We start from the raw sequence: 26,146 nt of genomic DNA on the forward strand, positions 1-26,146 counted from the left end.
GTTTCACAGAAGCCGGTAGTGTAGGAGGACTTCAATGCAACAAGTACAAATAATTTCCCCAACATTAACCCTCTGAAGAAACAAAGAAGTATGAGGTAAGAATGGTTGATTGCAATGAGTATATTGTCAATATTGCCATGAGTACCCACTGTTGGAAAAGGGGAAAGGAAGAAAAATGAAATCAGATCAGCATTTATTGTAGGGTGTTTGCTTGAGTTTTGCACTATCATAGCATTTGCTCTCCGTGCAAGACTCCAGCTAATATCTGCAGACTGTGTTGTAACTGTTAGGATTTTCCCCGCTGTTGCGGTTGAGAAAGTGTCAAATGGATGAAATTTAGAAATGACTTGAGTGAGTGAATGTGAAAACCTAATTTGTCTGTGGTGTTAAAATTCTTGTTGGTCATTTTGAAACAGTCTTTTGAGTGGTTAGCTTCTTGTCAGCACAAAGAAAGAAGGTTAAGATTTCCATTTAGAAGTCGACAGTGCCATGGAGGAACTGTGAACGCAGGCAAACAGGATTGTGCCACGGAGGACATCTTTCACGATTATCTGATTTCCCTTCCATGCTAATCTTTGCTGCGGAGAGAAAGATGCCATTTTCTTTGTTCCCATTGTACTTCCATTGTTAAAATCAACTTTCATGTCAATTCTTTTAAATGTTTGGTTATTTATTAAATTCATATAAACCTGATAGTTGGGAATTTGGCAAATGTTGGTATACAGAGCTATACAACGTTGTAAGGTAACAAGGTGTGGCAATCTGTTTGTACTGATCAATACCAGGCAGGAATTGATAAGGGCCCAATCTCCAAATCTCCCTATCCCTGTCGTGCCAAAGAGATTTTTTAGTTTCAGTCTTGAAAATGCTCAGCAGCTGAACAGTCACAATCCCCTGGAAAAGAGAATAATAATCCTCTGAGTGAAGAAATGTCTCCTTTTCTCAGTCCTAACTAGCTGACCTCTTATCCAGTGTGTCTAGTCTCCAGGTTTGAACCAGTGAAGCAGCCTCCAAGCATCTAACCTGTCAGTCCCTCAGAAGCATTGTACATTTCCAAGAGTCAATCCTTCATTTTCTCATGCTGTAGAAGGGGCTTCAATTGATAAAAATATTTAATCTCTAATAATTTTTTTTTCTTGCCCTGTTTTGCACAATATGCATTACAAAGTACATCTACATTGCAAGGAGGCTGGAATAAGACCAAAAGGTGGTGGAAATACTTAGCAGTTTAGCATCTGTGGTGGGGGAAACAAAGTTAACATGTCAGGTTAATGGCCTTTTATCAGAACCCATGATAAAGGTCATTAGACCAGAAATATTAACTCCCACAGATGCAGCTGACCTGCAATCTTCTGGTGAGCTCTGTTTTCATTTTAGATTTACAACATCTGCAGCATTTTGCTTTTATATTGCATGGAAGAACAGATAAGCACAATTTATTTCCTTTTTATTTTGAGACAGTCCCTTGGGATCAAGGATCACTTGCTTCCACTCCAATATTGTGGGGGCTAATGAGACCAATGTAAAATTGGTAATTGGTTTATCATTGTCACATGTACCAAGATACAGTTGTTTTGCATGCCAACCAGACAGATCATTCCATACATAAGTACATTGAGGTAGTACAAAAGCAAAAAAGAGCAGAATGGAGAACATAGTGTCAGTTACAGAGAACATGCAGTGTAGATAAACAGATAAAGTGCAAGGGCCTTGATGAGGTAAACTGAGAGATCAAGGGTTCATCTTTAATGTATAAGAGGTCCATTCAAGAGTCTCATAATACAGTGGGATAGAAGCCGTCCTTGAGCCTGGTGCTACGTAATCTCAGTCTTTTGTATCTTCTGCCCGATGGGAGGGGGGAGAAGAGAGAATGAACGAGGTGGGAGGGCTCTTTGATTATGTTGGCTGCCTTCCAGAGGCAGCGGGAAGTGTAGATAGAGTCAATGGAGGGGAGATGGGTTTGTATGATGGACTGGGCTGTGTTCACAACTCCCTGCAATTCCTTGCGGTCTTGAGCAAAGCAGTTCCTGTACCAAGCCATGATGCATCTGGATAGGATGCTTTTTTATGGTGCATCTGTAAAAATTGGTGAGAGTCATAGGGGACATGCTGAATTTCCTTGGCCTTTGAGGAAGTGTGCTTTCTTGGCCATGGCATCTACGTGGCTGGACGAGGACAAATTGTTGGTGATATTTACAGCTAGGAACTGAAACTGAAGACTCTTCCACAGATGGGGTAGGAGTTGGTGGGTGGGTGGGTGGGTGGGTGTGTAGTTTGTGTGCTGGTGCGCTCCTTCCACTGTTTGTGCAGGGCATCTGTGTGCTCTCAGTACATGAGCTTGAGGTTCTCCAATACCATCCTGAATCTCCTTCTCTGCTGGATGCTTGTTTGAGGTGAGGTGAAAAAGACTGAAGAAAATGCTGAGGTAATGACACAGATTTTCTAGATGCTGGTCTTCACTGAGATTGGTTTTGTTTTAGACCCTTTGGTTAATATCATGGCTTGCATGCCATCTCTGGTATAAAACTCTGGTTAAGCTGCATCTGCAGTATTGCATTCAATTCTGGTCACCCCACTGTAGGAAGGAAGTGGAGGCTTTGGAGAGGGTGCAGAAGAGGATTATCAGGATGCTGCCTGGATTAGAGGGCATGTGCTATGAGGAGAGGTTGGACAAACTTGGGTTGTTTTCTCTGGAGCTGCGGAGGCTGAGGGGAGACCTGATAGAAGATGAGATTATGAGGGCATAGATAGAGTAGACAGCCGGTATCTTTTTCCCAGGCTCGCAACGTCTAATACTAGAGGGCATGCATTTAAGGTGAGAGGGGGGTAAGTTCAAAGGAGATTTTTACACAGAGAGTAGTGGGTGCATGGAATGTGCTGCCAGGTGTGGCAGTGGAGGCAAATGCGATAGAGGTGTTTAGAGGCTCTTAGATAGGCACATGAATATGCAGAGAATGGAAGTATATGGACACATAGGCAGAAGGGACTAGTTTAGTAGGCTTTTAATTACTAGTTTAATTAGTTTGGCACAGCATTGTGGGCCGAATGGCCTGGTCCTGTGTTGCCCTGTTCTGTGTTCTATCTTGGAATAGAAGGAAGTTGGAGACAAATTTCTGTGGGCAGCCGAACTTGAGGTGTTCCACAGTCCCTCCTGATTGATGCAGCATTTTGTACATTAAGGGGACACGAAAGAAGGGAAGGGAAATATTTATTTCCTTTAACAGGGAAATCAGTAACTTGGGAAAAGATTTAAGGCAATTAGAAGGATCAGAGGGGAGATGAGGAAAAATGTTTCATGCAATGTCTGGAAATGACTGCCTGAAAGGATGGTAGAGCCAGAAGCATTTCAAAAGTATTTGCATGGGTAAAAGTGCTGTAAATTGCAAGGCTACTGATCAAAAGTTGGAAAGTGGAATTAGCCTGGATAGCTCTATTTTGGTTGGCACTCATGTAATGGGCTCCAATGCCAATATTTTCTGTGATGCTCTGATTACCAATTCCTTTATGTTAGAGTCATAGAGCAATACAGCATGGATACAGGCCCTTCGGCCCAACAAGTCTCTGCTGACCACAGTGCCTACCCAGCTAGTCCCAATTTGGGCCTGTATCCCTCTAAGCCCTGCCCATCTATGTACTCATCCAAGTGCTTCTTAAATGATACTACTGTACTTGCATCAACCACTTCCTCTGGCAGCTTGTTCCATATACTCACCACCCTCTGCATGAAAAAGTTGCCCCTCATGTCTCTTTTAAATCTTTCCCCTTTCACCCTAAATCTGTGCCCCCTAGTTTTGGACTCCTCTACCCTGGGGTTAACCTTGTACCTGTGACCCTGTTAAAACCTTGTACCACAATATGCCCTTAAAAGATGTTTTTCAAGCGCTCTGAATAGGTAGACCTCTAATGAATTGTTTGGGTAGAGATGGAGTGAAGTATCAGACTGAGCTCTGGACAACAAGACTCTTTATCATCATTGATATAAAACAAGAAATACTGAAAATACACATTAGGTCAGGTAGCAACTATGAAGAGAGACAAAGTGTTAACATTTCCTGTTGTTAACCTTTCATTACAATTGTCAGCTACCTCAAACATTATCTTTGCTTCTCTCTCTCTTCAGATGCTGAGTGTTTCAAGCAATTCCAGTTTTATTTCATCACCTGCACTATTTTGCTTTTGTTTAACATCTTTGGGTTAGAATTCTGAAATTCCCTGTTGAATACCATCAGGGAAGCACTTACACTGCAAGGAATGAAGCTTCATTTGGAAAAGACTCCACACCATCTCTTGAGACAACCAGCTATGCATGACCTTAACTGAGTCATCTAATTCCCAGAACACTTTATTTTGTAATGGTGACTTACTGCCAATCTTTGATCCTTCTCAGCCTTATCAATGTGTGCAGTTCTGGTCACCACATTAAAGGAAGGATGCAGAAGCTTTGGAGAGGGTGCAGAAGAAGTTTACAAGGATGTTGCCTGGATTTGAGAGTATTATCTACAGTATAACAAGAGGTTGGACAAACTTGGATTGTTTTCTCTGAACCGGCAGAGGTTGAGGGACGACCTGATAGAAGTACATAAAATTATGAGGCGTAGACAGGGTAGATAGCCAGAATCTTTTTCCCAGGGTTGAAATGTCAAATACTAGAGGCCATAGGTTTAAGGTGAGAGAGGGAAAGTTTAAAGGAGATGTGCGAGGCAGGTTATTTTACACAAAGAGTGGTTAGGTGCCTGGAATGGGTTGCCAAGGGAGGTGGTAGAAGCAGATACAATAGCAACATTTAAAAGGCATTTAGAGAGACATGAACAGGCAGGAATGTGGACCATGTGCAGGCAAATGGGATTAGTTTAAATTGGTGTCATGCTTGGCACACTCATTGTGGGCTGAAGGGCCTGCTCCTGTGCTATACTGTTCTATGTTAACAATGTCACATGCTCAATCCTCCTCAAATATCTTTCTTCAATATCTGCCCTATGGCATTGACTTTTCTGGTTCCACAGCTGCCCATTGCAGAGCAGAGGTTGCTCTGTTTCAACTTAGTTTCAGCTGCATATCCTCTAGAATATCCAACGCTTTCATTTTTGGACCTTAGTTGTTCGTCTTCACCTGAATACACCAAAACTTGTACTCAATGAGACTGTCATCCTCGGTTTCCTCACTTATCCCAATCTCAGGTCCATCTCACTTCTTACGTGTGTGATCTTGAGCTTCACCAAGAGCGCTGAACCTTGGTGTATCCTCCAAAGCAGATGAGGGCGAAATGAGAATGTTCACAAGGTTGATGCCTGGGTGACCTTATGAGGAACAATTGAGCAGGTTAGGCTGGTACTGAATGGAATTTAGGAACAGTGGTAATGGAACATGTAGGAGTTTGAATGAGGCATGTAGGGGTAGATGCTGAGAGGACGTTTCCCCAAGTGGAGGTATCTAGAACTAAGAAACATTATTTAAACAGAATTGAAGAGCATTTTTGTTTTCTCAGAGGGTTGTGAATCTTTGGAATGCTACACCCCAGAGAACCATGGATACTCTTGTCACTCCTTCATGGCCTCTTGCCTCTCAGCCCTGGCCAGCTGGTACTCCATCCCTTAGCGTCCCAGTGCACCGGTCCCATCCCAATCCACTTCCCTCTATACCCCCCAACCAATGTTTGGCATCCATTGCTCTTTAAAACAAGCAAGAGATATTTGTTTGTACACAGCTGCTTAAAGGTCAAAGTCAAGTTTACTTTCATATGCCCAAGTACATGTATGCGCAGGTGCAAAGAAAAACTTACTTGCAGCAGCATCACAGACACATAGCATCATATAAGCAGCATTCACAAGAAAAACATAAATTAAACATAAATTATACACAATTTTAATAATGTGTTGCTGAGTTAATCAGAATCTATTTTCCAATACTGAAGAGTTTAGCAAGTAAAATCATAGAAACATTCAGTACAAGAGGTGGTGGCCATTTGTCCCAATGTGTTTGTGCTGCTCTTTTAAAGAGCTATCCTATTAACCCCTCTCTTTCCCCACCATTTTTCCACATTCCTGCAAATATCTTCTTTTTCATATCAAATTCACTTTTGAAGTTTAATTTTGAATCTGTTTTCACCAACCTTTCAGGAAATAATGTATTTTAACTTGCCTCAAGGATATAAGAGGTTAATTAGCTAGACTTTGGTTGCCTTTCTCTTTTGACTGGTTTGCTTTTATGAGCTTGCTTTTCAAAGGTTAAATTGTATAGAACTTGATACTGCCACTGACCACAAGCCTGACATCAAATAATCTCTGAGGTGATCAGTGACATTGACTCATTTCATTGCTGCAACTCATTGTAGGATGCAGCTTGAAGCTGCCAGAACAGGGTAACGTTGAATTTGTACATAGCCGTAGTAAAAGACGACATAGGCAGCAGCAAGATGAGAGAAGACTTGATCCACCAGGAGATACAACGAAGTTCATATTGATGCAACAGTAACATCTGCATGTGCAATGGGGATAGTTAATGGGATAGAGAAATTAAATCTGAAACAGTGCTTCCAGCTGTAGTAGAACGCCAGGATAAGAGCGTTCAGAGTAATGAGGGATGCAACAATCCAGACAGCAGAAATTATTCCCTTACAGGGTGACTGGTATCAGGAATGTAGTAACTTCCATTTATTTGGAAAACTTATATTAAAGCAGGGCTTCACAGGAGTGTCACCCGCAGAATTTATCGCCAGGGCCTCAAGATGGTAGGGTAACTGATCAGAAGTTTGGTTAAAGTAATGGATTTTTAAAAATGTCTTTAAATAGAAAGTTGGCAACAAAATTGGAAATGCACCAAGTTCTTGCGGAACAGAGAACGTTACAGGGATAGGAAGGAGTAGTGATATAGTGGGACTTGAAATCAAGGATTAGAATCTCAAGAAGAAAAAGGGAGGACTTGCTTTTCATGATGTGAGAATGTCCAAAGCACCCTACGGCCATTGATAAGCATTCAAAGTGTAGTCACTGTTCCAAAATAGCAAATGCATTTACATACAGCGTGATACCTCAAACATAATTCAAATGTATTATATAATCTGTTTTATATGTATGTTAGGGATTAACTATTGGCCAGGACATATCTGAAATAGTGCCATGGTGTTTGTTATGTTTGCCTGAGAGGGCACTCAAAGAGAAATAGCTCCAATGAGGCAGCACTCCCTCAGCATTTTGGAAGAATAGGCAGAAAGAAAAAGGAGGTGGAATAGTTCTGTTGAGATCATTCTGATGAGATCATTCAGCAGTAAGGAATGATATTGGCTCAGCAGCTGAAGATGTGGAATCAGTGTGGGTGGAGAAAAGGAATAGTAATGGTACTAGGTCACCAGTTTGTATAATCCCCCTAACAGTAGCTACTCTGTAGGACAGAATATAAAACAGGAAATATTGGGGGTATTTGTTACGGTAGTGTAAGGGCAGGCATGGTAGTGTAGCAGTTAGCGTAATGCTTTACAGCACCAGCGACCCGGGTTCAATTCCGGCTGCTGTCTGTAAGGAGTTTGTACGTTCTCCCCGTGTCTGCGTAGGTTTCCTCTGGGTGCTCCAGTTTCCTCCCACATTCCAAAGACATACGGGTTAGGAAGTTGTGGGCATGCTATGTTGGCGCCGGAAGCGTGGCGACACTTGTGGGCTGCCCCCAGAACACTCTACGCAAAAGATGTATTTCACTGTGTGTTTCGATGTACCTGTGACTAATAAAGGTATCTTAAAAGTACTGTAATAATCATGGGCAATTTTTATCATCCCATAGATTAGACAAATCAAATTGGCAAGGATGAGTTCAGAGAGTGTATTTTAGATTGTTTCTTAGAGTAATATATTAAGGAACAAACCAGGGAGCAGGCTATTTTAGATCTGGTATTGTGTAATGAGAAAGGATTCATTAATGATTTCATGATAAAGTATCCCCTTGGAAAGAGTGATCATTGGAGTATTACAAATTCAGTTTGAGGGTGAGAAACTTGAGTCTGAACTGAAGTGTCCTAAACTGAAATAAAGGCAATCACAATGCTAAACTGGCTAAAAAGGACTGGGAAAAGGTGTAAAGTGGTAGATCAGCAGTTGCAGACATTTAGGGAGATATTTCTTAAACCTCAAGAAAGGTATATTTGAGTGAGAAAGAACACCTCTACAAAAGAGATGTGCCATCCATAGCTAACTAAAGGATGGTACTAAATTGAAAGAAAAGGTATACGATGTCACACAGGTTAGTGATAGGCCAGAGGATTGGGAACTTTTTAGGAACCAGGAAAGGATGACCAAAGAAATTTCAAAGAAAGAGGAAAAAAGAGTATGAGAGTAAACCAGCACAGTGGCGGCACAGTCATTGGGCTCATCCAAAGGGATGAATAGATTTTTAAGCAATTGAAGGAATATGGGGAAAGTGCAGGAAAATGGTAAGAAGCAATATTGCAGCCTTCCTTTTGAAAGGCTAGAGTACTTCCAATTGACCTGCAGCTGCCAGAAGTTTACAGACAAGGCATCATTAGATTGAAAGCCAATGCAGGTCAGCAAACTCATGATGGTGGGAACACAGGACTTCTTGTGAGTAGGACCAGCAGAGTTTCTTTTAGATGAGCTCAAAGTTGTATAATGTTGAGGATGAAAGACTAACAGAATTCTGTAGCTGCTGGAAATCTAAAATGAAAACTGAAAGCACTGGAAACTGGTCTAATGATAGCTCATCAAGCAGAAACCCATGTGCTTTCTTGTTTTCCCCAGCGATTTTCCTTTTAATTAAGTAGTTAAGGCATGTGTAGGTTGAGGCTGGGAAACTGGATATTTAAATAACAGTTGGGTCCTGTAGGAGAGAGAAGGAGGATTTGTATTTTGGAAGAATTGCATTATATATGTCATTGTATTCTGAAGCTGTGAAGTTATAGAATCATACAGCATAGAAACAGCCCATGAGACCATAGATGTAGAAGCAGAAGTAGGCCATTCAGCCCATCGAGTCTGCTCTGAATTTCAATCATGGCTGATTTTTTTAAACCCCCCCGTTCTCCTGCCTTCTCCCCATAACCCTTAACCCCCTTACCAGTCAAGAACCTATCAATCTCTGCCTTAAGTACACCCAGTGACTTGGTCTTTAAGCCCTCTGCGGCAACAAATTTCACAGATTCACCACTCTCTGGCTGAAGAAATTCCTCCTCATCTCAGTTTTAAAGGGGCATACCTTTATTCTGAAGCTGTGCCCTCGGATCTTAGCTCTCCTACGAATGGAAACATCCTCTCCACATCCAATCTATCCAGGCCTTACGGTATTCGGTAGGATGATCCCCCCTCATCCTTCTGAATTCCATCGAGTACAGGCCCAGAGACACCAAATGCTCCTCATATGATAAGCCTTTCATTCCTAGAATCATTCTTGTGAACCTCCTCTGGACTCCCTCCAGGGCCAGCACATCCTTCCTTAGATACAGGGCCCAACATTGCTCACAATATTCCAAATGCAGTCTGGCCAACACCTTAATAAAGCCTCAGCAGTTCATCCTTAGCATATCAAGTCCATGCCAATTATTGAGCACCCATTTACACTAATCCTTCACCAAACCCATTTATTCCCCCTACTTCCCCCCCCCCCCCGATTCTTCACCAATCCCATTTATTCCCAGCTACTTCCCGCCCCCCCCCCCCCCCCACCGATTCTACCACTTGCCTAAACAATGGGACAGATTTTAGTGGCCAGTTAGCCTACTAACCCACACACCTTCAGGATGTGGGAGGAAACCGGAGCACCCGGAGGAAACCCACACAGTCACAGTGCTCACTCCAGACCATGAGGTCAGGATCGAATCTGGTCAACTGAAGCTGTGAAGCAGCTGCACTACCAGCTGCGCCATGGTACAGTCTGTTGTGTGCAATAGGAGTTGGATCCTGTGGTAGGGGTTTATATTTTGGAACAGTGAGATTAAATACATCATAACGCTCTAAACCTGTGATCTGGCATGTACAGAGTCAGCTGAGCTGAGTTTAGGGAAGTGTTGTAAAACCACCTGCATGGGGCTGGTTCATTTGTTTTGAGTATATGAACTACATTGTCTGGGAAATTTATAGACCTTCTATTTAGAGTTAGAAGGAAAGAATTAATTGCACTTGAAAGCACCTTTCACGTCCCAAACCATATCACAGTCAATGAAGCACCCTTGAATTGTAGTCACATTTGAAATTTAAGAAACATTATGTTGTAATATACCAATTGCAGTAATGCCAGAATGTAATAATGTATTCAGCAGTAAACTTCTATTCAAGTCAGGTGGGGCCTAGGTTGGCTTATTCTTCTTTGCCACAACATTTGGACTAAATTTCCTGGCATAGCCCAGTCTTTTATTATATTCATTCAAGAGATGTGGGCTTCACACGCTGTGCCAGCATTTAATTGCCACCCCTTGCTGTCCTTGAGAAGGTGCTGGTGAGCTTCTTTCTCGAACTGCTGCAGTCCTTGAGGTGCAGGATGCTGTTAGGGAGACAGTTCTAGGATCTTGACCCAGCAACGGTGAAGGAGCGGCGATATATTTCCAAGTAGGGATGGTGTTTGGCTTGGAGGGCAACTTCCAGGCAGCAGTGTGCGTTGCTGGGTTGTTATGGTCCCTTGGTCTCTCATCCCTGCAGATCGTATCCTTCCTCTGATATTCCTCTGATATTCATGGGAATGCACTCTTCCAGCAGCAGAGACACCAAGACTCATTACTGTGCTGCTGGCTTCCAAGGGTAATGGCTACTTCTGTCAGCACAGTCCGGGTACGAAGCATGGGGTCTTTACACTGGATTGGCTTTACTGTGGATTCCAAGGTTTTGGTTCAGTGAGTTTACTCACTAGACTCACCCCACTGTCAGACCCAGAGATCCATGACTGTCCTTAAATCTGCCTTTCAGCCATTTACAAGGCATGTGTGAAAGAATACGCTCCACTTGCCTAAAGTGTGGCAGTCAAAATGTTCAGCAACATCCTAGAGAGAACAGTCCATTTGATCAATCACCCTGATGTGAACTTCCACTACTGAGTGGAAGTTCACATCCTCCACTACTGACATGCTATATATAAAATCGATGGCAACAATTTCCCAATGCTTCTTCAACACCATCTTCCAAACTTCTATCAGTTAGAATGACAAGGAACGTAGGTGCATGGGAAGACCACCATCTATATTCCCCAACAAGGCACAAACCACCTTGACCTTGAAAGTATACTGTTGTTGGCTCTAGATCTTGAAACTTGCTATACAGCAACAGCAATTGGGAGGACCATCAACCACAAGGACTATGGAAAATCAAGCAGGTAGCTCACCTTTTCAAGGAATTAATTATATTAAACTCTAAGCGTTAGCCAACCAAATGACAGATCTAAAACCATGATGAACCTTTTACGTTCCTCCAAATTTACTGTTTTTTCTAGTAGGTTTCAAAAGGTAACATAGGTAACCACTCTACGAATGACAACTGCCTATATAACAATTAAATCCAAATCCTGACAGTTTGCTGCACCTTTTAGGAAAAGGATTATTAATGACTGATTATCAGACCTGTAGCTGTAACTGATTGTTTCTCTTTTACTAATGCTCTTACTCACACTGGCTTACGCACATCGTTGATGTATTTCAACCACATATCAATGTTACCAGCTGAGCCAGCATTGGGAGTCAGGGTGGGGTTGGGAGGCTAGTTGAACTGTGAAACGTTTGCACAACAGAAACCTGACCATGAAGTTTAGATTGTCGCAAGGCACAACTGAAAACAAAAGAGCTCGTCATTGCCTTCAGGAAGGGGGGGAGGGTGGGTGCACACGCTCTTGTTTACATCAACGGTGCTGAGGTCGAGAGGGTTGAGAGCTTCAAGTTCCAAGGAGTGAACATCACCAATAGCCTGTCCTGGTCCAACCACGTAGATGCCACGGACAAGAAAGCTCACCAGTGCCTCTACTTCCTCAGGAGGCTAAAGAAATTTGACATGTCGCCTTTGACCCTCACCAATTTTTATCAATGCACCATAGAAAGCATCCTATCCGGATGCATCATGGCTTGATATGGCAACTGCTCTGCCCATAACTACAAGAAACTGCAGAGAGTTGTGGATACAGCTCAGCACCTCACACAAACTAGCCTCCCCTCCATAGACTCTGTCTACACTTCTCGCTGCCTCGGTAAAGCAACCAACATAATCAAAGACCCCTCCCATCCTGGACATTCTCACTTCCTTCCCTCCCATCGGGCAAAAGATACAAAAGCCTGAAAGTACATACCACCAGGCTTAAGGACAGCTTCTATCCCGCTGTTATAAGACTATTGAATGGTCCCCTAGGACGATAAGATGGACTCTTGACCTCACAATCTACCTCATTATGGCCTTGTACCTTATTGTCTGCCTGCACTGCACTTTCTCTGTAACTGTAACACTTTAACCTGCATTCTGTTATTGTTTTCCCTTGTACTACCTCGATGTACTGTTGTAATTAAATGATCTGTATGGACGGCATGCAAGCCAGTTTTTCACTTTACCCCGGTACATGTGACAATCATCAACCAATTTACCAGTTTGAAGAAGGGAGACACAAGTGACTGCAGATGCTGGAAATCTGGAGCAACACACAAAGGAGCTGGAGGAACTCAGTGGGTCAGGCAGCATCTATTGGAAATGTCAACTGTCCATTTCCCTCCATAGATGCTGTCTGACCCCCTGAGTTCCTCCAAATCCTTTGTGTGCTGTACCAATCAGAAGTTGTCCAGATGTCCTGATTCAGTTCTCCTGAATCAGACCTGATGCAGAATCTTGACCCAAAACGTTGGCTGTCCCTTTCCCTCCACAGATGCTGCTGAATTTCTTCAGCAGTTTGTTTTGTACAACGGACTAAATGTTGCACTATAAGAGCTGCTATGTTTTGGATAAGGTATTAAACTGAGTAAGTCTCTTCAGTGTACGGGGTTCCTCATCTCCTATTTTAAGGAGCAACAGAGAAGTTCTCAGTGTAATCGTGTAACAATTGGCATAACTAAAAAGTGTGTAGAGTGGAGGAAAAACAATGTGCTGGAACTGAGATGTAGTTGCTGGAAATCTGAAATAAAAGAGAAAGCATTGACCTCCCCTTGTGCAAATTGACAACCACAATTCCCACATTACAACAGTGCTACTCTGCAAAGGTACTTGTTGGCTTTAAACTGTTTTGTAAAACATGTAATATGAACCAGAAAAGCCCTAATATGGGACAAATAAGCTCATCAAATAAAAATGAAAAATCTGCAGATGCTGGAAATCTGTAATATACTGAAATATTTTCAAATTAACTTGATTTGAGAAAGAGTATATGCTGTTCAGCAGTGCAGAGGGTTAAAGAGTGACATGATTTGCTTGACACATTGCCATCTTGGTGCTGCAGTACACTGCAATACAGGACCAGCTTCGAAACAGTGCCAATTAAACACAGAGAACAAAATATTGATTGGGGTTTCTGTGTCTGCTTAGTTGTGCAGAGTTCAACCAAAGTGGTGCAGCAAATGATGTGTGTTCAAGATTCAGTCGGTCTCACAAAATGACATAGTATTTTGCTATTTAATGCTTTCCTGTGCGTTTGGATTATTTACCAAAAATAGCGTTACCTCAAAGCCATAAAAGACTGTTTCCAAGTGACGGATTTGTATTTATTTATTTGTTCTTTTTCAGTTTTGCCTTTTACATGGAACTAGCCTCCTTTACCAGGAACGAGCCTGGTATCTGGAGCACAGATACCTGACGCCAACAACAAGTGTGCAGATAAGGAACCAGGTAAGCCTAAGCCTGGGGGGTGTGCCCTTCGCTGCAGAGAGCCCAGCAACGCTTTTCAAAACATTTAAAATGCGCAGAAATATTGAAGGAGGAAGGAAATTTAACTCAGGCCAGAAATTGGCTGGTTGCAATAATCCATGTACAGTGTCTGTTAAATCTTTTAGGCAGCCAAGACACCTTCACAACTTAGGAAGGAGCCTTGTTAACCCATACTGATGACATCTGCAATCTGATTGCATTACGATGAGCTACTGGGTTTTAGGGGGAAGTGTGGTGGTGAGGGAAGAAGAGGAGGCCCTCTAAAGTAAATCAAACTTTCAGTTGAAGTGAGAAAGAGAAGTAGAAAGAGTCTCCAATTCTTCAAGGAAGGTCTAGGCCCCAGCTGTCTGGCCCCGTATCTCACCCTTGAAACAATTCCCCACTCCCCCTGTTGATTTACTGTGATACTGGCAGAGCTCTTCAGTCTTGTTCTACACAAATCCTACCAGCTGCCTCTTCCTATCGCTGCTTATTTTGGGTGGACAGCTGGCCAGTGGTATGTAGACAAAACCCAGGATTTAAAATAGCCTGAGCACATACTGTAAATTGTCCCTAGTCTGTAGGTGAGTGGGTAGAATCTGGGGGGAGTTGATGGGAGTTTGGGGAGAATAAAATAGGATTAGTGTAAATGAGTGCTTGATGTTCGGTGTGCAGTCAGTGGGTACTCGGTGTGCTGAAGGACCTGTTTCTGTGCCGCACAACTCCATGGAGATAGAGTGGAGATCAAGGTTGTCCAGTTGACACAATGTGCTTTGACTCCATCAGAGAGGGTGATGAATGCTTGTTACTCACAGCAAAACTACCTGGAGAAGCGTAAGAAGGAGGATAAGAATAAGGGAAGTAGAGAGAAAAAAAACATGCGGGAACTGTCTGAATCAGGAGGAATCTATAGAGAGGGAAAAACTGTTAATATTGCACCATTGATGATCTGTTTTTATTTCCTGACAGTCACAAAGACTCATGATCTGCTGCTTCTTCCTGACAATGAATCATAGGTAGCTGGAGAAGGAGTTAATATTTCTGGCAGTAAATGTGGCAGTGGAAAAGAATTTCATTTTAACGCAGAAATATAGTAAATAGTAAAGGAATCAGACTTGTTGTCTTGGAGTTATTGTCTAGGAAGGAAGAGGAAGAAAGACAAGGATGGCAAGGTTCAGGGACCTTAGATGACAAGAGATATTTTAAATCTAGTCAAAAAGGAAAAGTAATGTAAAATGTAAGGTTTAGTAATGCGAATGTAAGGTTTAGGAAGCTGAATTCAGACATGGCCTTTGAGGAATATAAAAGAAAGCACTTAAACAGGGAATCAGAGGGGCTAAAAGGGGCCATGAAATGTCCTTGGTGAGTAGGATCGAGAAGAATCCCAAGACATTTTATACATACATTAAAAATGAATCGGTAACTAGGGAGAGAGTAGGACCACTTAGGGACAAAGGAGGGAATTTAGCCAGTGCAAATGGAGGAGGTACTAAGAGGATATTTCGCATTGATATTCATCAAAGGGAAGTACGTGGAGGATAATGAGATCAGGAGGGACATGCTGTTGTTCCAGGGCATGTTGACATATCAAGAAGGAGGAGGTGTTGGGGCTCTTGAAGAACATTAAGGTGGATGTCCCCGGGGCCTGATGGGACCTATCACAGGTTATTGAGAGAGGTAAGAGAGGAGATTTCTGGGGCCTGACAGAGATCTTTGTATCCTCTTTATCCACAGGCCAGGTCCTAGAGGATTGGAGAATAGCCATTGTTGTTCCTCTGTTTAAAGGCACTAGAAACAAACCAGGAAATCATAAGTTGGTGAACCTTACATCAGTGGTAGGGAAATTATTGGAGAATATTCTTAGGGATAGGATCTACTCACGTCTGGAAAATAATATATTAAGGATAATCATCATGGCTTTGTGCAGGAGAAGTTATGTCTTACAGACTTGATTAAGTTTTTTGAGGAAGTCACGAAGATGACTGATGAGGGCAGGGCAGTGGATGCTGTCTACATGGACTTTAGTAAAGCTTTTGACAAGGTCCCTCATGGTAGGCTGATCCAGAAGATTAAGGCACATGGGATCCATGGAAACGTGGTTGATTGGATTCAAGATTGGCTTGACCATAGAAGACAGAGACCAGTGGCAGAGGGGTGTTATTCTGACTGGAAGTCTGTGAACTGTGGTGTTCCACAAGGATCACTGCTGGGACTTCTCCTGTTTGTGATATATGTAGTGATTTGGACTGATTAGTGCAGATAATTTGCAGTAAGTTTCCTCAGTGGATAGTGAGGAAGGTTGCTGAGGGATTCAGGAGGATGTAGACCAGTTGGAAATATAGGCAGAGAAATGGCAGATGGAATTTAATCCAGCCACATGTGAGGTGTTGCACTTTAGGAGGTCAAATTTGAGAGGAAAATACACAGTAAATGATAGGACCCTTCGGAGCATTGATGCACAGAGCAAGCTTGGGGTGCAAGTACCTAGCTCCCTGAAAATGGCAACACAAGTAGATAGGGTGGTAAAGATGTACGGCATACTTGTCTTCATCGGTGTTGAGTATAAAAGTCAGGAAGTAAAGTACAAAACTTTGGTCAGGCCACATTTGAAGTATTGTGTGCAGTTCTGGTCGTTGCATTACAGGAAGGATGTGGAGGCTTTGAAGAGAGTGAAGAAGAGGTTTGCCAGGATGTTGCCTGGATTAGAGAGTATTAGCCATAAGAACAGTTGGACAAACTTGGATTGTTTTCTCTGGAGCAGAGGCTGAGGGGCAACCTGATCAAAGTATATAAAATTATGAAAGGCATGGCCAGGGTAGATAGAGTCTTTGTCCTAGGACAGAAATGTCAAATACTAGAGAGCATGGATTTAAGGTGAGGTAAGAAAAGTTTAAAGGAGATTTACATGGGAGGTTTTTACACAGAAAGTGGTAGGTGCCTGGAATGGACTGCCAGGGGAGTTGGTGGAAGGAGATAGGATATCAACATTAAGAGGCATTTAGACAGGCATATGAACAGGCAGGGAATTGAGGATTATGGACCACATACAGTTTAAATTGGCATCATAATCAGCACAGACATTGTGGGCTGAAGGGCCTCTTCCTGTGCTGTACTCTTTTATGTTCTATGTCTCTGGGTTATTGAATGACATATTGCTACACAGGATGTTTGTTTTTTTTGGCAGTGAATGCTTTCCTATAGTGCGAGATTTCCTTCAGTAAGTAAATTATGAGCACAGTGTTTACGTGATACTTTGAAGCCACTTTTATGTTGCTGGATTAGATGACATGCTAGAGGCAGAGACCTCCTGCCTGGTTATTATTTTGTGTGGAACAAGGCAACAACCAGAAATGTGCTAGCTGACTGTGGAAGGCCTCACTTCTGCATCTAATACAGTTCTAATAGTGTTCTCATCTGACAGTCACAAAGGCATACTTTCCAGTAGGCATAATTCTGCAGCCCAAATGAATAATTACCTGGACCCATTATCACCACACTTGATCAACGATGCTAACTCTAATTGCAACATGTCAAGCACGAGACCAAATCGGCCAATGCCAGTCAGGGAGCAGTGCCAAGACTTTTCCAGTTTCAAAGTTCATTAAACCGTCAGCCTGATGCATTTACCCATTAGGACGTTTCCCTGAAATACTGTTAAAAATCAAAAACGCTGCTGAAAAATACTGCTAAAATTTAAAAGAGGTACTTACAATAGTTTGAAAACAAGTTGTGGTCAGTGATCATGCAGCTGAGTAATATTGAAGCTTTGCTTATTTCTGTTTCCTGAAATATATCTCTGAAAATAATGTGTGTTTGTATGTTTGTACGTCTGTGTCTAAGTGTGTGTTTCCCCTCTCTCTCTCATGCGCGCGCACACACACACACACACACACACGTGTATATGCATTAGTGAAACTCACCCTACAAATGTACTTGCATATATTATGTTCGATTAGATCAGAAATGTTTTGTGCACATCACTTCTACATAACACAATCATGTGAGTGTCGTGTTACCTATTTCTTATATTAGGTGTAATTTTTGACCTTGTATAACTGATGGGTCCACAATGAGTTTCCATTGAAAATTTGCTCCACATTACATATAATGTTTCTGGCCATTTAGGTGAATAGTTAGAAAGTTGATTTCCCAATTTATGTTACCATTAGGCCAGCCTTCTGACCAATAGCTTGAGGTAATTTAAGTACAAGTAAGGATTTGGCTTCAAATATTTCAACAAGCAAAATAGCCATTGCTAAACACTTCTACCAATGGCAATGTACCAGAAAAATCCCTTGGACCAGTGGCCAATAGGAGTAGGCAAATCCTGAACACCGAGGCAGCTGTAGAAGTCCTTACTGTTGCCTTCTGTAGAGTTTGACAGAGAGAGAAATGGGTGTCCGGCTACTGATCATTTTCCAGTAGCATCCTACTTTGTGAAGATGAAAATTTGTGCACAATGGGTGATGCCAAGTCTTTTTCCCCTCCTCCTTGATTGAATAGCTAATATCCAGTTTAGATTCAACTCAGGATAATGTGGAACTGGACCACCAAGGCATCAGGAGAGAAATGGGGATGGGGGGAAAGCGGGGAAGAAAAGTTAACAGGGATTACATTTTATAACAACAGTGCTTTTCTTTAGCTGTTTACTCATATCTTTACTCGGTCCATATTACCCTTGAAAGCTGATGTACAACTTCTCTTTATTCATCTTATATCCAAAGGTAGCAATCAGATCTTTTAATCTTCAAAATGTAAAAATGAAACTTTCTAAAGTTTGAAAAGCCCTTACTTCACTGCTGTCTTTGTTTAGAAAATACCTGTTTTTCTTGAAGTATTAAACCTAATTTTGTTCTAGCTAGGGGCAATGAAACAGGAGCTCCAGTTACCTCATTACCTTATTAAAACTCCCATACCTCATCTTCCCCTTCCTTTGCCACCCTTAGAGAGAGGTGAGATCATAATCTGGGCTCTTGCTCCTGAGCACCATCTAAAACCCATTATTGGAAGGTTCATATGTGTTGATAGTACTAGGTTCTCTCTTCTTAGGCAGTCCCTTGGGCTTGAGGGTGTCTTGCTTCCACAGAGTAAAAAAATGCCTGTGTCTGAATTCTTTGAACGTGAGGTGGCTTCAATTAAAAGGTCTAATGACATAGTCTTCAAGGTTCACATATACAGCATGATGATATCTTGTATCAGTTGATCTATGTTCTGGCTTCACTTGAAGTCTCTTGGGAAACTAATCTGAACTAGGGGGACATAGGTTTAGGGTGAGAGGGGAAAGATTTAAAAGTGACCTGAGGGGCAACTTTTTCACGCAGAGGGTGGTGAGTATATGGAACGGGCTGCCAGAGGAAGTGGTTGAGGCAGGTACAGTCATATCATTTAAGAGGAACTTGGATAGGTGCATGAAGGGGTGGGGCTTGGAGGGATATGAGCTGAACGCAGGAAATTGGGACTAGCTGGGTGGGCACCATGGTCGACATAGACTGGTTGGGCCAAAGGGCCTGTATCCATGCTGTATTGCTCAGTGATTCTCTATGACTCTATGGTGCTGTTGTAATCATACTTGACTTTTACACAAAGTTCTACTTGAAACACGCTTAAGGTAACACTGGTTGCACCCATCACCTACGTCTATTCCCCACCCTCCCCAACCCCTTCCCCACCTCCCTGTACTGCTATACACTGGCAATCTTTCCTCTTCCCTCTCAGTCCTGATGCAGGCTCTCGACCAACAACATCAACACACACCTTTAGCCTCCACAGATGCTGCTTGACCTGCTGAGTTCTCCCAGCGTTCTCTTTTCTGTTCCAGATTCCAGCATCTACAGTCTCCTTTATCTTCATAACACCATGAGTGTACGCCTCCTTCTCCAGTACGAGCAGTAGCGATAGGGTAGACAGCAGGGAGCTTTTCCCCATAGCAGAGGTGTTTAAAGTCAGAGGCATGGGTTTTAGGTTTAAAGGTGATCCGAGGAATTTTTGTTTCACCCAGAGGGTGGTTGGAATCTGGAACACACTGCCTGACGGGGTAGTGGAGGCATGTACTCACACATTTTAAGAAGTATCTGAATGAACACTTGAATCACCAAGGCACAGGGGGATTGCCGGAAAATGGGATTAGTATGGATGGGTCAACACACAAAGCGCTGGAGGAACTCAGCGGGTCAGGCAGCATCTATGGCAGGAAATGGACAGTCGACATTTCGGGTTGAGACCCTAGTCCTGATGAAGGGTCTCGACCCGAAACGTCGACTGTCCATTTCCCTCCATAAATGCTGCCTGACCCGCTGAGTTCCTCTAGTGCTTTGTGTGTTGCTCCAGATTTCCAGCATCTGCAGCCTCTTTGTGTCTCCTTAGTATAAATGGATACTTGCTGGTCAGCACGGACATGGTGGGCCGAAGGACCTGTTTCTGTGATCCCTGGCTCTGTGAACTGCACACTGGTGTGTATGAGCTGAAGCAAGCCACACCAGTTACCAGGTCACAGCCAGTGTTTTATTATATAGGTGTATCACTTCTTGATTTGCACTTTGTTCCTGCCTTTTTACTGACAAAACTCCTTGAAACTAATAAATATTTGTTCACTGGCCAACTTAGTGCCAGAGTTTAAGGGTTAAAAGTCGTACAATGTAAATATTTCATGCTGCAAAACCCTTCACAGTGCTCTGCAATAGTTTGAGGGAGATAACCTCCTCTGATCATTGTGGTTCATGGTCCTATGCAGCATAATCCTGCACACATTCAGACAGATTTTATGATTTCTACACAGAAACTTATGACGCTTCTGAAACCTGACCTGCTAAACCTCAAATGGCACAGATCGTTGTGTGTTGAGATTTTAGGTTGCAATGTAAAGATATCACAAATTACATCTGCATAAAGCAGGATATACATATATCCCAGGCAGTCAGGAAGAGTCTGTTTGTGTGTAATGGTAAGTAGGAGGTGGGGGGGTAGGGTCAAGGGATGGGGGGTGGGGTGGGGAAGCAAGACGTGTTAACACAAACTATTTCCAGTCAATTTACAGATTTATAAAAGGATTAGCAATTCACTGATTAATCTTTGCACTGCATCAATTAACAAAAGATAAAAATTAAAAGTGACTGCAAGTGGGAAGTATTTAATTCAGAATGGAATCCCCAACCCACCACTACAACTACTGATAATTCAGATGGTATCGCAGAGCGAAGGAGTCAATTTTCATCGGTTTGTTTCCAGCTCATCTAGCTGTTCAATGTGCCAGATGTGTGCTGCAACTGGTCACAGGCTTGCCCTTCTTCCTTGCGCTTTAACAATGACTACGTGTCACTAGCTCTGAAGTCCTTTGGACTGTTGTTAGGTCATGTAAGGCAGGTTCTTTCCCTGTGTTGCATAAATAGAGTGCGATGCTGAAACTAAAGTGATAATTCTGGAACTGAAGGAGTACTGCATTGTCAGAGTTGTAGAATGATACAACATGGAAAGAGGCCATTTAGCCCAACAATACCATTTTTACACTAATCCCATTTAACTCTTCCCACATTCCCATCAACCCTTCTAGATTCTAGCACTCACCTACGCACTCAGGACAATTTACAGTGGCCAATTAAGCTACTAACCGCATGTCTTTGGGTTGTGGGAGGAAACCAGAGCACCCGTGGGAAACACACATGGTCACAGGGAGAACATGCAAACTCCACACAGACAGCACCAGAGGTCAGGATTAAACCCAGGTCTCTGGAGCTGTGAGGCAGCAGCTCTGCTAGCTGTGCCACTGATGCTATCCAGAGGTGCACATACTTGGGAAGAGACATTGAACCAAGACTGTATATGTGCAGTCTTCGGTGGATGTAAAAGAGCCCATGACTGTATTTTGAAAAAGGGTGGGAAAGGCTTCCCTCGTATGCTGATCCATACTTATCACAATCATAAGACCATAAGAAATAGGAGCAGAAATTAGGCCATTCAGTCCATCAAGTCTGCTCTGCTATTCAATCATGGCTTATTTATTTTTCCCTCTCAACCCCATTCTGCTGCCTTCTCCCCGTAACCTTTGACTAATCAAGAATTTAGCAGCCTCCACTTTAAATATACCCAATGACTTGGCCTCCACAGCTGTCTGTGGCAATGAATTCCACAGATTCACCACCCTCTGGCTAAAAAAAATTCCTCCTTATCTCTTCTCTAAAGGGACATCCTTTTATTCAATCAAAATTACTAAAGCAGATTCATTCCTCTGGCAGTGACCTGGGCCTACTGGTGCTGGTCTGCGAGTCTTCAAGTTCCCATAGTCGCCGGGGAAAATGGACGAGGGGAGAATTTGACTGGGCACTCATGCACAGAGCTTTTCAACTGCACAGGTAGCAGTGAGTGTGTGAAGAGCACACTAGAACTGACAACTACACCTGCACAATATGGGACTAGCAGTTGGATGAGGGATTATCACATTGTTGGAATTTGTGTTCAAAGCCAGTAGCCGCACTTCCTACATTACAAGGGTGACCACGTTTCCAAAAGAAAGTACTTTATTGGCTGTAGAGTGGTTTAGGGACTCCTGAGGTTGTGGTTGGTGCCAAGCAGATCCAAGACTTTCCAATCACCTTTGTAGTCATTCACTGCTTGAGTACATAGAATACAGAGCAGTACAGCAGAGGAACGGGCCCTTTGACCCATGATGTCTGTGCCAACAATGATACCAATCTAAACTAATCCCATTAGTCTGCACATGTCTATATGCCTGTCTAAATGCCTCTTAAACATTGCTATCGTATCTGCTTCCAGGCCCCTACCACTTTCTGTGTAAAAAAAATTTGCCTGGCGCATCTCTTTTAAACTTTCCCCCTCTCACTGTAAACCTATGGCCTCTAGTTTTGGACATTTCCACCCTGGGAAAAATATCTCTGACCATCCACTCCATCTATGAAATTCATAATTTTATATACTTCTAACGGGTTCCCCTCAGCCTCCAGAGAAAACAATCCAAGCTTGTCCAAACTCTTCTTATGGCTAATACTCTAATCCAGGCAAAATCCTGGTGGATCTTTCCTGCATCCTCTCCAAAACCTCTACATCCTTCTTGTAATGGGGCAACCAGAACTGCACACAGTACTCCAAACATGGACTAACCAAAGTTTTAACCAGCTGCAACATGACTTCCCGACTTTTATACTCAACACCCTGACTGATGAAGGCAAGTAATCTTCCAAGTAAAATATAACATTTGTTCAAGCGGATGCAAAAAAAAGGGACCATTTAAAAAGAGCTGGAGTGTTCTCCCTATGTGTTCATTGACATTTACCCCACAATCGAAACCTTACTCTTCTTGCCATCTCCAGAAAATATTTATCTGGTCATTTACCTCTTTACTGTTTGTGAAATATTACTTTGTGCAAATTGCAGCATTTCTATCAAAAACCACAGTGACCATGAGTTGGACTCATTGACTGTGAAGTACTTTGGGATATCCTGACATAAATGCAAATTTATTTCTATATCTTGGATTCCAGGCCCTCTCCGCTTATGCTGTTCACACATGATTTTCATAACTTATTGACAACTTGTAAACTAACTGCCCACGATTTTGGCACCAGGCTGCAGAAAATGGTTCCAGCAACATATGTTTTTTTCAAAAAGGAAAGCTTTGTGAATATCTTTGCAGTAACATAACCCGCAGACATTTGTTCTCTAGGCTGAGCCTTGTAGAAAAGGTATTTGGACCTATATACCGGAGACTTTCAGGATGCTATTGACCTGAAACCCAGTGTGACTGCAGGGGTAGCAGAGAGAAAATTGCAGGGTACGTTCAAACAAAGATGTAAATTTGGAACTTCTCTTCCACAACCAGCTATTGATGCTTGGTCACTTGTCCATTTTAAATCTGAGGCTGGGAGATTTTGTTAAACAAAGGTGATTCGGACAAGGGGACAAAGGCAGCATATGGACTTGGATCACAAATCAGCTGTGAGTTATTGAGTGGAGGAACAGGCTTGAGGGCCTAATTCTTTTTCCAAATATATTTTTTATTCATTAAATCTCCAAACATAAAATACAGTATCTCTGTAAACCACCATTCATAGGATTATATTTATTTTGTACAGTCATGGCACACAGGAGTGCTTGTTTCAAACAAAATTAACTTTACATCGGCAAGGCATAAATTATTACATGCAACATATTCCGTGGCAAAAAGCTTGTAGATATCTTGCCACGGGTGCCAGCCCCTCATTGTCCACCGATGAGAGGACTATAAAGTGTGGCCATTCCAAGCTTGACGGACTTAATGGCTTAACCTTTTTTAAGGTTTTTTTTTAACTTAAGTGCACTGCAAGGAGGGGGAAAGTTTTCACACCACAGTTAAGTAAGAGTAAAAACATTTGTATACAAAAATGGTTGAAATGACTTAATTTATTATTGCAATTAGTGCAGTGACTGACTTGCAGTTTACCCTGATTGCTGCCCTTGAGAATTTTGTTTTTTAATTAATCATTCAATTAACTACCACCATCAAGTAAACTGCATGTTTTCACTACCTGGTAAGCTCCTGCTGGCAGCACATAGATTGCAATTTTGGTTAATGAGTCACTGAAGACTCATTAACCAAGGGGACATTGCTTCGACATGAATTGCCACTGCAGCCTCTTAGCTAGCATCCAACCAGAATGAAACCACATTTACAGCCCATCTGTATGCTATATGAAGAAAACCTGCCATCCCACATCAATGACACCAGTGCTGTTTAGAAGTAAAGGTTTTAACAGCTGTTCACAACTGGGTGTCACAAAACAATTATTTAACAAGTAATGGTTGTTGACTTATTAAACAGTGTATCTTTTTTTACATATATATGCACTTGAAACAGAATCCCAGCTAGAGGATTGATGGATGCAGGTGGCTCACTAAACTCCCGTATGTTTGTTTTTTCTTTCTCCCATTGGCTTCGGCCTCTGACCTAGTCTAGGTTCGAATCCCACTTTACTGCCCAAGAGGTGAATAGGATTTTCTGGGCAATAAACTTGTTGGTGATGAGAATGTGTCAGCTGCTCAATGTAATAGTCAGTAACATTGGTGCACGCTGATATATAAAACCTGAAGCTGGAGAACAAAACCTACTCAGTGATTGCACTTGCTCCAGAGCTATAATAACAGGCATTTTTTAGTACATTTTTAAAATGGTGAAGCATCCAAATGTGTTATCAAAATTGAGTGTTTGAAGCAAGCCTGTGCAAAGATATTTTAAGGAGAACTTTTAAAATTAGAGAAGGTTGAGGACCTAGACACCTGAAACAAAGTGGGAGCAATGAATACTGGGGGGATGTGCGAAAGACCTGAATTGGATGAATGCCACTCTAATTGCACAGAAGTTCATTGTAATTGTGGTCAGAAAAGTTTAGACCTGATATAAATCAATGCCTTTCTTATGTCTGGAGAACAGTCCTTCCCATGGGTTGAAGGTGTTATTTCCCTTATTCCTCAATTTAAGCAAAGGAATTGGAAGAGAGCATAAAATAAGGATATTGCTGCAGTTGTTTATGAGCTAAAATTAGCCAGTGCAGGAAAATGCAGCAGAGAGGCAAGAGATTTAGAAAAAAAAACTAGTCTGAATAAAATTGACAGTCTGGGAACCTGAGGGTATGGGGAAAACGGTCACATTATCTAGAACTCCCATGGGGGTATTTCCAATCCTCTTTTCCAACATCAGCCTGGCATTAGCAAAACCCCAGAGAAATGGATGAACAGATTTTCATGCCCTTTCCCCAGTTTTGTGCTGATGTTACATCAGGAGTTTTAGCAGACAACACCGCTGTTAAACATTTCTGCACTGCTCAGATTCAATGTTCAACATAACTATAAAGTCAGTGGTGACAAGGAGCTGTTTTACACCATAAACTGAGCTTTGTAAAATACAACAAAAATCATTTCTTTAATGTCTCACTTGCTTCCTCACTATCTTGTTTGTTTTAGGTAAATATTAGAATTTTTTAAATTTAAATTTAAATTTTATTTACAGCGTGGTAACAGGCCCTTCCGGCCCAACGAGTCCGCGCCATCCATTTTAAACCCAAATTAACCTACCCGTACGTCTTTATATTTCAATTAATATTTCAAAAATAAACTTTATTCATTATCAAAACAAATATTAACAAAAGAAGAAACTGCAAAACATTATCCCCCTTTGCGAATGATAAACGCTGTGTGCTGAACCCAGTCATGTCCCCTTCAAAGGTTGAAGGACACCAGAGAAAAACTCCATCTTCAGTAGGTTGTGTATCTTTTTATACACAAGTGTTCTCTATTTGAAGCCGTCTGCATGCAAATTTTGGAAGTAACAAGTGGAAATCATAAGATAAGATATTTATTACCGACAGAAG

At 42.1% G+C, this 26,146-nt stretch overlaps 1 protein-coding gene and 1 long non-coding RNA gene across 3 annotated transcripts in view; one reads left to right on the forward strand and one right to left on the reverse strand.

Annotated features, from left to right (window-relative positions):
- acoxl (acyl-CoA oxidase-like) overlaps nt 1–26,146 on the forward strand; it is a 331,885-nt gene that overhangs the window by 297,125 nt on the left and 8,614 nt on the right. The window contains 1 exon segment of the mRNA XM_052024328.1: nt 13,674–13,775. Within this exon segment, the coding sequence (XP_051880288.1) occupies nt 13,674–13,775 (102 nt within the window).
- The window catches only part of LOC127574874 (uncharacterized), a 460,663-nt gene that overhangs the window by 21,287 nt on the left and 413,230 nt on the right, over nt 1–26,146 (reverse strand). The window lies entirely within an intron of this gene.

This window comes from Pristis pectinata, chromosome 10 (genome assembly GCF_009764475.1).
Source record: "Pristis pectinata isolate sPriPec2 chromosome 10, sPriPec2.1.pri, whole genome shotgun sequence".
NCBI lineage: Eukaryota > Metazoa > Chordata > Chondrichthyes > Rhinopristiformes > Pristidae > Pristis > Pristis pectinata.